Source organism: Petaurus breviceps, unplaced genomic scaffold, assembly GCF_028583685.1.
Source record: "Petaurus breviceps papuanus isolate PSGF00001 unplaced genomic scaffold, PetGlider_PUasm1.0 103, whole genome shotgun sequence".
NCBI classification, from domain to species: Eukaryota; Metazoa; Chordata; class Mammalia; order Diprotodontia; family Petauridae; genus Petaurus; species Petaurus breviceps.
This window is the reverse complement of record NW_027185588.1, coordinates 5,528,846-5,540,756: the sequence shown is the minus strand read 5'-3', so window position 1 is coordinate 5,540,756 and position 11,911 is coordinate 5,528,846. Positions and strand designations below refer to the sequence as shown.

The 11,911-nt window shown below is 49.6% G+C and overlaps 1 protein-coding gene across 1 annotated transcript; it reads left to right on the top strand.

Moving 5' to 3' along the window:
* The first annotated feature begins 572 nt into the window (after nucleotides 1–572).
* Nucleotides 573–11,804, top strand: FSTL3 (follistatin like 3). Its single transcript, XM_069101655.1, has 5 exons — nucleotides 573–831; nucleotides 3,925–4,110; nucleotides 10,268–10,483; nucleotides 11,042–11,269; nucleotides 11,495–11,804. The coding sequence occupies exons 1-5, from the start codon at nucleotides 750–752 to the stop codon at nucleotides 11,545–11,547; spliced, it is 765 nt and encodes a 254-aa protein (XP_068957756.1). The 5' UTR covers nucleotides 573–749; the 3' UTR covers nucleotides 11,548–11,804.
* Nucleotides 11,805–11,911: the final 107 nt, after the last annotated feature.

The window sequence follows — 11,911 nt, the reverse complement described above, 5'->3', positions numbered from 1 at the left end:
AGAGAGAGACACGCACCCCAAGAAAGAGATAGAGATAGACCTGGAAGGGCAGAGGCAGAGGGCTTAGAGATACAGAGGACAGAGAAAAAGACCAGAGACAGAGACACCCACCAGGCTCTCATGGACATAGTCACATGCCCATCCACACGCACAATGACACTCAGTAGCCCTCTCACACTCACAATACCCAGCACACACTCATTCACCCACAGGTACACAGAGTAACGCACATACACAGTCACACTCTGACTCACACACCTCCATACACAGATACACTCTTGTACGAGGACACACACAAGCACACCGTCTGACAGATGCAGGGGAGTACACTCATATACTGTGGAATTCTCTTGCTCACCCTGACACACACACACCCACACCCAGTGTCTCGTAGTCACACTTTACACACTCACTCTGACACACCCGCCGCCCCACAGACCCATACGAGAACATCCTCGTACACACACAGATCCAATCTCACGCACACTCCTCGAACACACACTCACACACGCTCACCCTCCCCCTGGCCTGGGATCAGGCCCCGCCCACCCCTCCCTTGTTCCTCCACTGAGCAGGAGGGAAAAGTCTTTATATAGAGAGGCTGAAACTGGGGCTTCAAGTCAGCTCCACAGTCCTGGGGAGGCGGCTGAGCCCTGAGCCCCCCAAGCGGCCCCGCCACCTGCGGGTGCCACCCCGCCCTCCACCTGCTCCCCGTCCCTCAGGGTCCCGCGTTCTCCCCTCCTTTAGCCATGCCGCTCCTGGGGGTGCTCTCCTGGTTCCTGCTCCTGGGGGTGCTCTCCTGGCCGACAGCCCAAGCCGACTCTGGCCAGGGTAAGTGACCTTCCCCCATCCCAGGTCGCTAACCCCCTTCCCTCTCACCTTCTCAGCCTCCGACCTGTAACCCCCTTGGCCCCTTGGTCTATTCAGCACCACGATCATACCATTCCCCTGGCTCCCTGACCATCTCATCCCCTGCTTCCCAAACCCCTGGATGTCTGGACACCAAAACCCTGGACCCCATGAGTCCCTGGCCTCCAGATTCCCAAATCTTTGGCTCCTGACTCTCCAGACCCAGACTCCCGATACCCTGGGTCCTTGGACTCTTGACCCCCTTTGCACAGGTTTCTTAGTGTTCCATCCCCTTAATCCTCAGTCCCTCAATAATGAGGCTCCTCCAAGCCTAGGATGCCTAATACCCTGGCCTCCAGACCTCTCAGATCTTGGAACCCCAACACCTTGGCCCTAGAACCCCTAACACCCCACCCTGCCAGTCCCTTGACTCAATTGGACCTGAACCCATGACCATGCCATTACCTGGTCTCTGGACACCTGAATTTCAGGCTACTAGATTCCTTGAGCCCCCAGCACCTTGACCTCTAGACCCCCAAACCCTGGGCATTTGATGCCACAGAACCTTAATTTCCCAATCTTGTGGACTCCCAAACCCCCTTGAATCCAGGCCCTTGATCATCACATCCCCCTGAACCTAGATAACTAATCCTTTATCATTTAATGCTCTGGACCCCAGAGCCCTCAGATCCCAAACATCCTAGTCTCAAGAATCTTCAGATCCTGGGTCCCCCAACACCCTGGCTCCCCAGATCCCTGAGCCCTTCATAACCAGACCTCTGATGCCCACCATCCCTAGGGACCCCAAAGCTCTATTCATCTCCCCCCAAAACCTTGACCCCCAAACTCTAAGCCCCTGACTCATCAATACTCTGCAACCCCACACCTGGTACTGTGATACTTAGACACCTGGTACATTTCTATCCCCACAGACCCCAAATTTCTAATCCTTGTCCCCTCTTAACCTTAGACCCTAAGTTCCTACTTCCTTTGCCAGTGGTCTCAAGCCTATGTATTCTAACTCTAGAGCTCATTCCTCAGATTTGGGAGAGAAAGGCAGTCTGGCTGTATCAGAGATAGGCCTATAGTAGGGTGGGAGAGGAGCAGCTGGGGCCACCCAGGATCCCGACTGCCTACCTTTGTGGGACTCTATCTATGGCTTCTCGGTCAGGACTAATATGGATCTGGTCTGGCTCTTGTAGGGAGAGCTCCCCCTGACAGGCCCAGAAGAGGAGAAGATGCGTAGATATGGCGCCTAATGTCCTGGGATGGAGGGAAGGGAGAGCCCAGGAGCTTGGCACATTTCCTGCCCTACAGCTAAGCCTTGGCAGCATTTTGAAAGTTAGGGCACCTAAGTGCCTCTGTCTCCTCAGCCCCCTTCGTCTACTCAGCCGCTCATTTTCTCATACCTCTTCTCCAGTGTCCCTCCTCTCAGCCGGGAGCAGCCCAGCTTCCTACCTCTATGGGCACAGAGTGGACATCAGGTCCTGTTCACCTAGGGGATTCTACCCTCTGAATATAACCCAGGGTCTCTGCTACCTGGCCCTGTGAAAAATGAGGGCCCATGCCCTTGCAGGGCCAGGATAGGCAAGGAAAGACCATCCAGGACAAGGCATGTATCTCCCCCCACCCCCTCCCAACCATTCCCTTGCCTCCCAAACTCTTACACGTCTGTACGCCAGAAGAGATAGATGAGAGAATTGAAGCTCAGTTGTGGTCACATAGGCAGAGTAAGGACTAGAACCCAGGGCTCCTGACTCCCAAGCAGGGCTCATTCTGGGCTCCATATTCTCTCCTCAGGATTATAAGGGACACTCCAGGTACCCCCAAAGGCCAGGAGTAAACTTCTTATTCCCAAGCTGAATAGTGGGATGGGTGGGGTGTGTTTTGCTAAAGTCTCCAGCCAAGAGCCATCTTTCCCATTCCTACCCGCACCCTATCCCCCAGTGACTGAAAGTCTACCGCCCCCCCCAGGGCTCCCAGTGTGGTGACTGTACTGGGGAGACTCGTGAGCTCATGCTAGGGGAATGTTCCCGGAAGGCTTGGGTGACTAAGAGGTTGGAGGGGGGGCAGGAGGTGGGCAGGAGCACAGGCTGGGTGAGGAGCAGGGATCTTGAGCTGGGGTTGCATTCTGTCCCCTAGACCTCAAGACCCCTGCCCTAGCTTCAAGCTCTGACCCTCAGATTCCTTCTCCCCCACCCACCCTGTTTTTGTGGTGCTAAAACACCCAGTTCTAATCCCAGTCAAGGTCCCAGACCTCTTCCTGCTTCGGGCAGAGTCCTCCTGATTCAGAAGTGATTAAGTGACTTCTGAGTCCTGGGGAAGTGAAGGAAAAGGTATACCCCTCAGCTCCAGAGACTGAAGTCACCCCTCCAACAGCTCCCTGGCCCAAGATGAGGTCTTAGGGAGGGAAGAGGCATACTCAGGTACCTTGAGATCTTCAGGAAAAAGGGTCCAAAAGAAGATATTTGGGGCATAAACAGGGCACATTAGATTGTGATATACATTAGTGATTGCATTGTGATTGAGGGCAGGGACTGTCTTTTGCCTTTTTTTGTTTTTAGGCAATGGGGTTAAGTGACTTGCCCAGGGTCATACAGCTAGTATATGTCTGAGGCTAGATTTGAACTCATGACCTCCTGACTCCAGGGCTAGGGCTCTATCCACTTTGTCACCTAGCTACTCCTTTATTTTTAATTTGGAATCCCCAGAACTTAGTACAATACCTGACACACAGTAGGCATTTAATGAATGTTCATTGACTGACTGACACAGGGCTTGGGACTGACTCTCCTTGGTATTTCTCATTCCTTTCATTCCCCAAAGACCCTTGCTGACCCCCAAATCTTGGCTGGGCTGGGTTCTAAAGCCCAGGCAGCGAATTTGGAGTCAGAAAACCTGGGTTCGAATCTCTGCTCTGCCACCAGCTCACTGCCTGTGTGACCTTGGTCAAGTCCACTCCTTCCCTAAGCCTTAGCTTCCTTGTCTGTAAAATAAAGGGATTGGAGCAGATAGATGGTCTGTGAGGTCTCTTCCTAGTTCTAAATCCTCTGACCCGTGTCTCCCTGGCTCCAGGTGGCATCTGCTGGCTCCGCCAGGGCCGAGAGGCTCAGTGCAGCCTGATTCTGAGGGCAGGTGTGAGTTGGGAGGAGTGCTGCTCTGCTGGCAATGTCGACACTGCCTGGTCCAACTACACCCATCAAGGCAATAAGATCAGCCTGCTGGGCTTCCTGGGCCTGGTGACCTGTCACCCCTGCAAAGGTAGGAGCGGCCGGAGCCCGTCAGTGCCCAGCTGTGCCCCCATGGGAGGCGGAGTGGGGGGAAGGGGCTGGGATGCAGCCTCCCAGATGTTGGAAGCAGCAGGCGACGAGGCTCAGTGGTTGGGGCTGGTGATTAATCCCAGCTCTGCCTGGCTGGGTGGTCTCTGGGAAAACACTCTCCCTCTCTGGGCCCCCGCTCCTCCCTCCTTCCTTCCCTCCCTCCTCTTTCTGTTCCTGCTCACTTCCTATCTGGGGGTGGCTTTTGGGAATGGGGATAGAGGCAGGAGGGGAGGGGAAGAGGAAGGGGGGAGAACGCAGGTGGCTTTGGGATAAGACAGGGCCAGGTTCCAGCTGGAGGTTTGAAGACAGATCCTCCAGGGTCCTCCAGGGATGGGGATGGAGGTGGGGCAGGGAGGGGGGCGTGGGCGGGGACACGGCCTGTTGTTCTCTCTCTTCTCCAGTCCAAATCTAGACTGGGAGAGGCTCCAGCTGTGTGTGGCCAGACTCTGCCAGATGTGTGGGAGCTGGTGGCCAGGTGCAACCCACATGTGAGCAGCCAGAGGCCCCTCCTCTCCAGGAGCCTCAGAAACCCTCGGGGAACTCAGAAGGGTGGGAGAGGGTGCCCGAGGACCCTGGAAATATCCATGGGCGAAGGGGAAGGGGCCCCGGTTGGGAGTTCAATCCAAGCCAATGTGACCTTTCCTTGCTAGGCCCCCCTATTTTTCCATCTCTGAAACGAAGCCTCATAGGTCATAGATTGAGCGCAAAGGCCACCTAGTCCAGTGCTTTCATTGTTCAGATGCAAAGAACTCAGACTCCGAAAAGGGAACTCTGATTTGCTCAGGGTGTACCAAAACCCAGTTTTACTGGCTCTAGTGCCCAGCCCTCTTTCTAGGCTAAAGTGCAGTGGCAACAGCCCCACAATGGGAGTCAGGAGATCCGGGGATGAGTCAGCTCCAGCATTTACTTATTAGACAGGAGACCTTTGACAAATCACTTCCCAACTATCTGCCTCAGTTTCCCCATCTGTAAAATAGTGCTAATACTGGGCACCACAGAAATGTGAGCCTCTGTTATGATTGAGTGCCTTGCACTTAATAGGTTCTTAATAAAGTTCTAATTAGATTAAATTGAATTTCAGTATGCACTATCCTTCATCCTAGGGACTACGCACTTGGGGCTACGGTGATCTTTCACCTCTCAGAAATGGGCAGGCAATCAGGGAAGTTGAAATGAAAAGGAGGGCACTGGCCTTCTCCTTTCTGACTCAGTTATCAGTCTTCCAGGCTTTCAGGGCCAAAATCAAGGGTCAGCCTTCATTCAGTCCAGTGAAACTAGGACAGAGAAACATTCCGTCCCTGGTTAGAGGCTGACCCTTGATCCTCGCTGCCCCCTCCTTTAACCACAGAACTGCATAATCCAGTGCCCAGAGCAAAAACCAAACCATTCACTCTCTCTCCTGAGTACCCTGACTCATCCTCCCGACCACCAACCTGAGACAAATCAGGGAGGGCTTCCTCTTGGCCCTTCCTCCTCATCTCGAAGCATTCAAATCTTCTTCCACTATGTCCTCCATCCTTCCAGGCTAGGATAAGGTGGTGGCCTATCTCCTTGCCAAGGCCCACCCCTCTTATGGGCACTCTTGATTCCAGCCTCCCCCAGAATTTCCAACAAATAGACTCAAATGTCATCTTTAATCTCTCCCTATCTCCTGCTGCCTATAAACATGCCCAAGTCTCCTTAATCCTTAAAAAAAAATCCTTGCTTGGTCTGACTATCCCTACAGCTATTGTCCTAAATCTCTTATTGTCCCTTCATGGCTAAACCCTTTAAGAAAGCTGTCTGCACTCATGGCCACACTTTCCTCTCCTCTCTTTCTATTCTAAACCCTCAGCGAGCTGGCTTCCAGCTTGACCATTCAATTGAAATTGTTCTCTCCAGAGTTACCAATGACCTCTCTATTGCCAAATTGAATGACCTCTTCTTAATCTTCATCCTTCTTGACCTCCCTGCAGGATTTGACAAGATCCATCACCTCCTTCTCCTGGATACTCTCACCTTTCAGGGTCTTTGTGACCTGGTTCCCTCTTGGCTCTCCGGCTTGTCTTTCCGATCACTCTTCAATCACCTAAGCTGGCTCTTCCTCCAGGCCATGCCCATAAAACTTGGGTGTCTGTCAAGGCTCTGTCCTGGGCTCTCTTCTCTTATTTATGTTATTATTATTCATTATTTAATTTATTTTTAAAATAAATACAATATAAATAAATATATTTTATTACAAACAATATATTTGTTTTTAATATTTAAGTATTTAAAATATAAAACATTTTATTAAAATATTAAGATAAAATTTTATTAAAATATTAAATAAATTAAATAATAAAATTTTGGAAATTTTATTTACTTATTATTATTAATAACTTAATGATTTCATCAGTTTAATGATCACTTCTAAGCAGATGATTGCCATATGCGTATATTCAAGTAATCTTCTAAACTACAGTCACACATAACCAACTGCTTCTGGGACATCTTGAACCAGATGTACTATTTGTTATTGTTCAGTGAGTGACTCTTTGTGATTCCATTGAGGGTTTTATTGGCAAAGATACTGGAGTGGTTGGTCATTTCCTTCTCCAGTTCATTTTACATATGAGGAAACTGAAATTAGGGTTAAGTGACTTGTCCAGGGTCACACAGTTAGTGATTGTCTGAGGCCAGATTTGAACCCAGGAAGAGGAGTCCTCCTGACTACAGGCCCAGTATACTATCCCCGTTTGACCTGGCTGTACCATAGGTACATCAGACTCAACATATCTGAGATATCTTTCTCCTAATATCTTTCTCCAAACTTCTTCAGTGGGGGGGGGGGGTTCGGGGGGGGGGGAGGACTTCTTTATTATTGCTAAGGCATCACCATTCTCCCAATTACCCAGGCTCACAACCTTGTTATCCATAACTCCTGACTCTCACTCAACATATTGAAACCATTGCCAAATCTTGTCATTTCTACCTTAGTAATAGCTAATATTTTTATATAATATTTTACTCCTTCCCCAATTACATGTTAAAGCAATTTTTAACATTTGGATTTTTTTTTTAAGTACTGAGTTGCAAATTCTATCCTTCCCTACCTCCCTCCACTCCCCCCTCCTTGATTCAGTAAGCAATTTGAAATAGCTTATACATGTGCAATCATGTAGAACATTTCCATATTATTAGTTTTGTACAAGAAGACAGACAAAAAAAAAGAAAGTAAAAAAAAATAGTATGCTTCAATCTGTATTCCGACAACACCAGTTCTTTCTCTGGAGGCACATAGCATGTTTCATCATGAGTCCTTTGGGATTGTCTTGGATCATTGTATTGCTGAGAATAGCTAAATCATTCACAATTCTTCATCCTACAGTATTGCTGTTACTATGTACAATGTCCTCTTGGTTCTGCTTACTTCACTTTGCATCAGTTCACCTAAGTCTTTCCAGGTTTTTTTTTCTGGAATCATCCTGCTTGTCATTTCTTATAGCATAACAACACTCCATCACAATCATATATCACAGCTTGTTCAGCCCAATTAATGGGCATCCCCTCGATTTCTAATTCTTAAGCCACCACAAAAAGAGCTGCTATAAATAGTCATGTACAAGTAGGTCTTTTCCCCATTTTTTTAAATCTCTTTGAGATATAGACCTAGTAGTGGTATTGTTGGATCAAAGGGTATGCACAATTGCATAGCCCTGTGGGCATGGTTCCTAATTATAGCTAACATTTATATTGCATTTACTATGTGCCAATTACAATTATTATTTCATTTGGTCCTCACAACAACCCTGTGAGGTAGATGTATTATTATCCCTGTTTTATAGATAAGGAAACTGAGACAAACGGGGTTAAGTGACTTGCTCAGGGTCACACAGTAAGTGTCTGAGGCTAAATTTGAACTCATATCTTCCTGACTCTAGACTCAGGGCTGCTCTAACACAGCCACAACCCTGCATCGGGCCTCATCCTCTCTCTCCAGAATTTTTGTCATAGCCTTCTCTCTGGTCAACCTGCCTCCACTCTCTCCCCAATCCATCCTCCACTCAGCTGCCAAAATGATTTTTCTAAAGGTTAGGTTGGCCAACGTCACACCCCACCTCCCCCATGAGCTCTCATGGCTCCCTATGACCTCCAGGATCTGGCATTTCAACCTCAGCATAATCTGGCTCCTTCCTACCTGTTAAGTGTTCTTACACTTGACTCCCTCCTATATGTCCCATGACCCATCTACACTGGCTTACTTGCAGGTCCTCAGCCTGATCCTCCATGTCCCCTCTTTGTACTCCCTATCCCCCAGGCCTGGCAGGCTCTGTCCCCTCATTTCAGCTTGCTACCGTGTTTCCCCGATAATAAGACACTGTCTTATTAATTTTTTTGGAAAGAAAAACACCAGAGGGCTTATTTTCAGGGAAGGGCTTATGTTGTCCTGCCTCAGCTCTCCTCCGCGGCACTGCTCTCAAAGACGCCAGCAAGCAAATCACTGGGGAAGAACAGGATGACGCACTCACTGCTGCAGCTCTGATTGGATGCAGCTCGGAGCGCAGCGTGCGTTTGGGGGAGGGGACGGTGCATACAGAGGGTACGGTAATGTAGCGTGTAGTGCAGGGGATCACCTTCACTATAGTAGCAATCTCAATAGGGCTTATTTTCGGGGGAGGGCTTATTTTAGAGGAATCTTACACAGTAAGGGGAGGGCTTATTTTCGGGATAGGTCTTATTATGGGGAAACATGGTAGTTTCCCTTGCTTCCTTCAAGACTGAGTTAAAGTCTCACCTTCTGCAGGTGGTCTTTCCCGACCTTTCATGCCCCTGGTTCCCTCCTCTCCTAGACAGACCTTTTACCTACTCAATATATCTTGCATTTGCCAATTTACATGTTGTCTCTCCTGTTAGAATGAGAATATAAGCTCCGAACATGGTTAATATAGGAAATATGTTTTGCATGACTTCACATATATGATTGATATCAAATTGCTTGCCTTTCTGGAGGAGGGGCAGGAGGAAGAGAGAGAATTTGGAACTCAAAAGTTTAAATAATGATTGTTGAAAAATGTTTTTACAAGTTATTGGGAAATATTCAATTACATATTTAAACTATATAAATGCACATGTGTATACACACAGACATAAACACATATGCTCCTTGAGGGCAAATGCTGTTTTTGTCTTTTTTTATATCCCTAGCATTTAGCAAAATAAATGCTTAATGCTTGTCTACTGAGACAAGTAGATGTGTAGATAAACCTAGAGTAAAGGCCACGTGGGTTTGAATACCACCTTCTTCTTGCTCAGTCATTTCATTTGTGTCCAACTCTTCCTGACCCCATTTGGGGTTTTCTTGGACAAAGACTGCAGTGGTTTGCCATTTCCTTCTCCAGCTTATTTTACAGATGAGGAAAATGAGACAAACAGGGTTAAGTGACTTGCCAGGATGGCACAGCTAGTATCTGAGGGCAGATTTGAACTCAAGTGTTCCTGACTCCAGGCCTGGAGCTCTAACCATTGGGTCACTCAGCTGCCCCACCTATTTGTTAGCCCTTCCAGCAAATTCCTTAACCTCTCCAAGCCTTAGTTCCCTCATCAGTAAAACTGTGGTAACGCTTTTAGTGCCTACCTGCCAGGGGTGATATGAAGAGTAAATGAGATCAAACATATGCTTAGCATATCTCAAAGCACCAGAGAAATGTCAGGTTTTAATATTATTTTTCTTTTTGGGGAAGGAAAGAGGAAACTTGTTTGGGGGGATCCATCTTTTTAAAAATTGACCTATTATTGTTAGTCATTGGTTAGATGGCATTTCTCTCTTGCATCTGCCCTTATAAAAGTCTGCCTTCCTAAATTAGCCATGATTTCTGGACTATCAGGGACTTGAGAGGGTTGGGGGGTGGTTAGAAAGCTGCCCCTCTTGGGGCTCGAGACAACTAAGACTTGGTTGTCTATTGCCAAAATCAGTGAAACTACAAGTATGCCTGTGGTTTAAGATTGTTTACAGCATTAAATTATCTGTGGTTTGGTTCAGGCAGGATCTGAACGTTATGTTTTTGTTTTTCAGTTTGGCGCACTAGGAGGGGCCATACCGCCTCTGCCAAGCTCATTCTGTCTCCCTCTGTCCCCAGAGACCTGTGAGGGAGTGGACTGTGGTCCAGGCAAGGTGTGCAAGATGCACAGCGGGCGGCCCCATTGCGCCTGCGCCCCGGACTGCTCTGGCCTTCCTATGCAGCTGCAAGTCTGTGGCTCTGATGGGGTCACCTACAGGGACGAGTGCGAGCTGCGGACAATCAAGTGCCAGGGGCACCCGGACCTGGGCGTCATGTACCAGGGGCACTGCAAAAGTGAGAGACCAGCCTCGTCAATGAGCACCCGCCTCTCTCTCACCTTATCCCATTCACAGAAAGCTCCATTCTTCTCGCTGAGACCCCTCCCCCATCTTAAGGCGGGGAGGTGTCAGGGTGGATAAAGACCTGAGTTCAGATTCCACTCCAGACCCTTACTGTGTGTCCCTGGGCAAGTCACACACTTCTGTCTCAATTTTGTCATTGGGATAATAGCGCCCACCTCACAGAGTCATTGTGAGGGCCAAATAAGATATTTGCAGAGCACTTTGCAAACCTTAGTGATATGGAAATGCTATTATCTTTGTTAAGTCGGCCATGCTCTTCACTGAACCCTTCACTCTTCCTCATGGACTTCCATCTCCCCTCTTGACCTCCCAGCCCTCTCCCTGAGCACGAATCCCCCTACTTAGCCTTCCATCCCCTTACTGACCCCTCATCCCCCTTACTTAGCTCTCTATCCCCTTCCCTAAGCACCCATCCCCTTATTAGCCCTCCATCCCCTGACCCATCCATCCTTCACTGACCCAACCCCTCGGATGCCCACTTCTCCCTCAGAGAGCTGCTCCCTCGTGGTGTGTCCGGGGACTCATACGTGCGTGGTGGACCAAACTGGCAGTGCCCACTGTGTCATCTGCCGCTCTGCCCCCTGCCCTGTGCCCTCGAGCCCCAACCAGCAGCTCTGTGGGAACAACAACGTCACCTATGCCTCTTCCTGCCACCTTCGTCAGGCCACCTGCTTCCTGGGCAGATCCATTGGCGTCCGGCACTCCGGGAGTTGCACAGGTAGGTTTCCTGGCCAGGGGCTCAGGGTCGGGGAGGACCCGGGAGCCACCAGTCTTAACACGGGCACGTTAATTAGCCTCTGTCCTCAGGAACCTCCTGGTCTGAGGGGGACATTCAGCCCTAGCGGGGACACCTGGCCCTGTCCTTGGGAAGTCCTCAGCCATGGGGGGAGTCCCTGCTCCTCCCAACTCCCTGAGGTTCCCTTCCTCCTCTCTCCACTTGCAGTCAGCACCACGTTTGCTGGGCTTTTGGCGGAGGTGGAGGACAACTCCGTGTGAGGCGACGCCGCAGGTCCTGCACAGAGCCAAGGCAACCCTATTTATTATGAAGAGGGAGGCATATTTATGGCCCCCCAGACTCCAGCTGTGTTCTCTCTTCTAGACAACTCCCAGAGACCCTTGTTGAGGAGGGCAGAAATTGGGAGGATTATTACAGCCTGACGGGAGCTGCCATGTGCCGCCGGTGGTGGTGGGAGGGGGATACCTTGGAGGGTCCCAAAGAAGGCGAGCTAATCTCAGGGAGGGGGGAGGGGGGTGGCTGGCAGCTCTGGGAGGGGGAGGGGCGGGGCAGGGCATTTGTTTCAACATTCCTTGGGGCCATCAAGGGAGCCGCAGAGAGGGACAGAGACAGACTCCCAGCTGG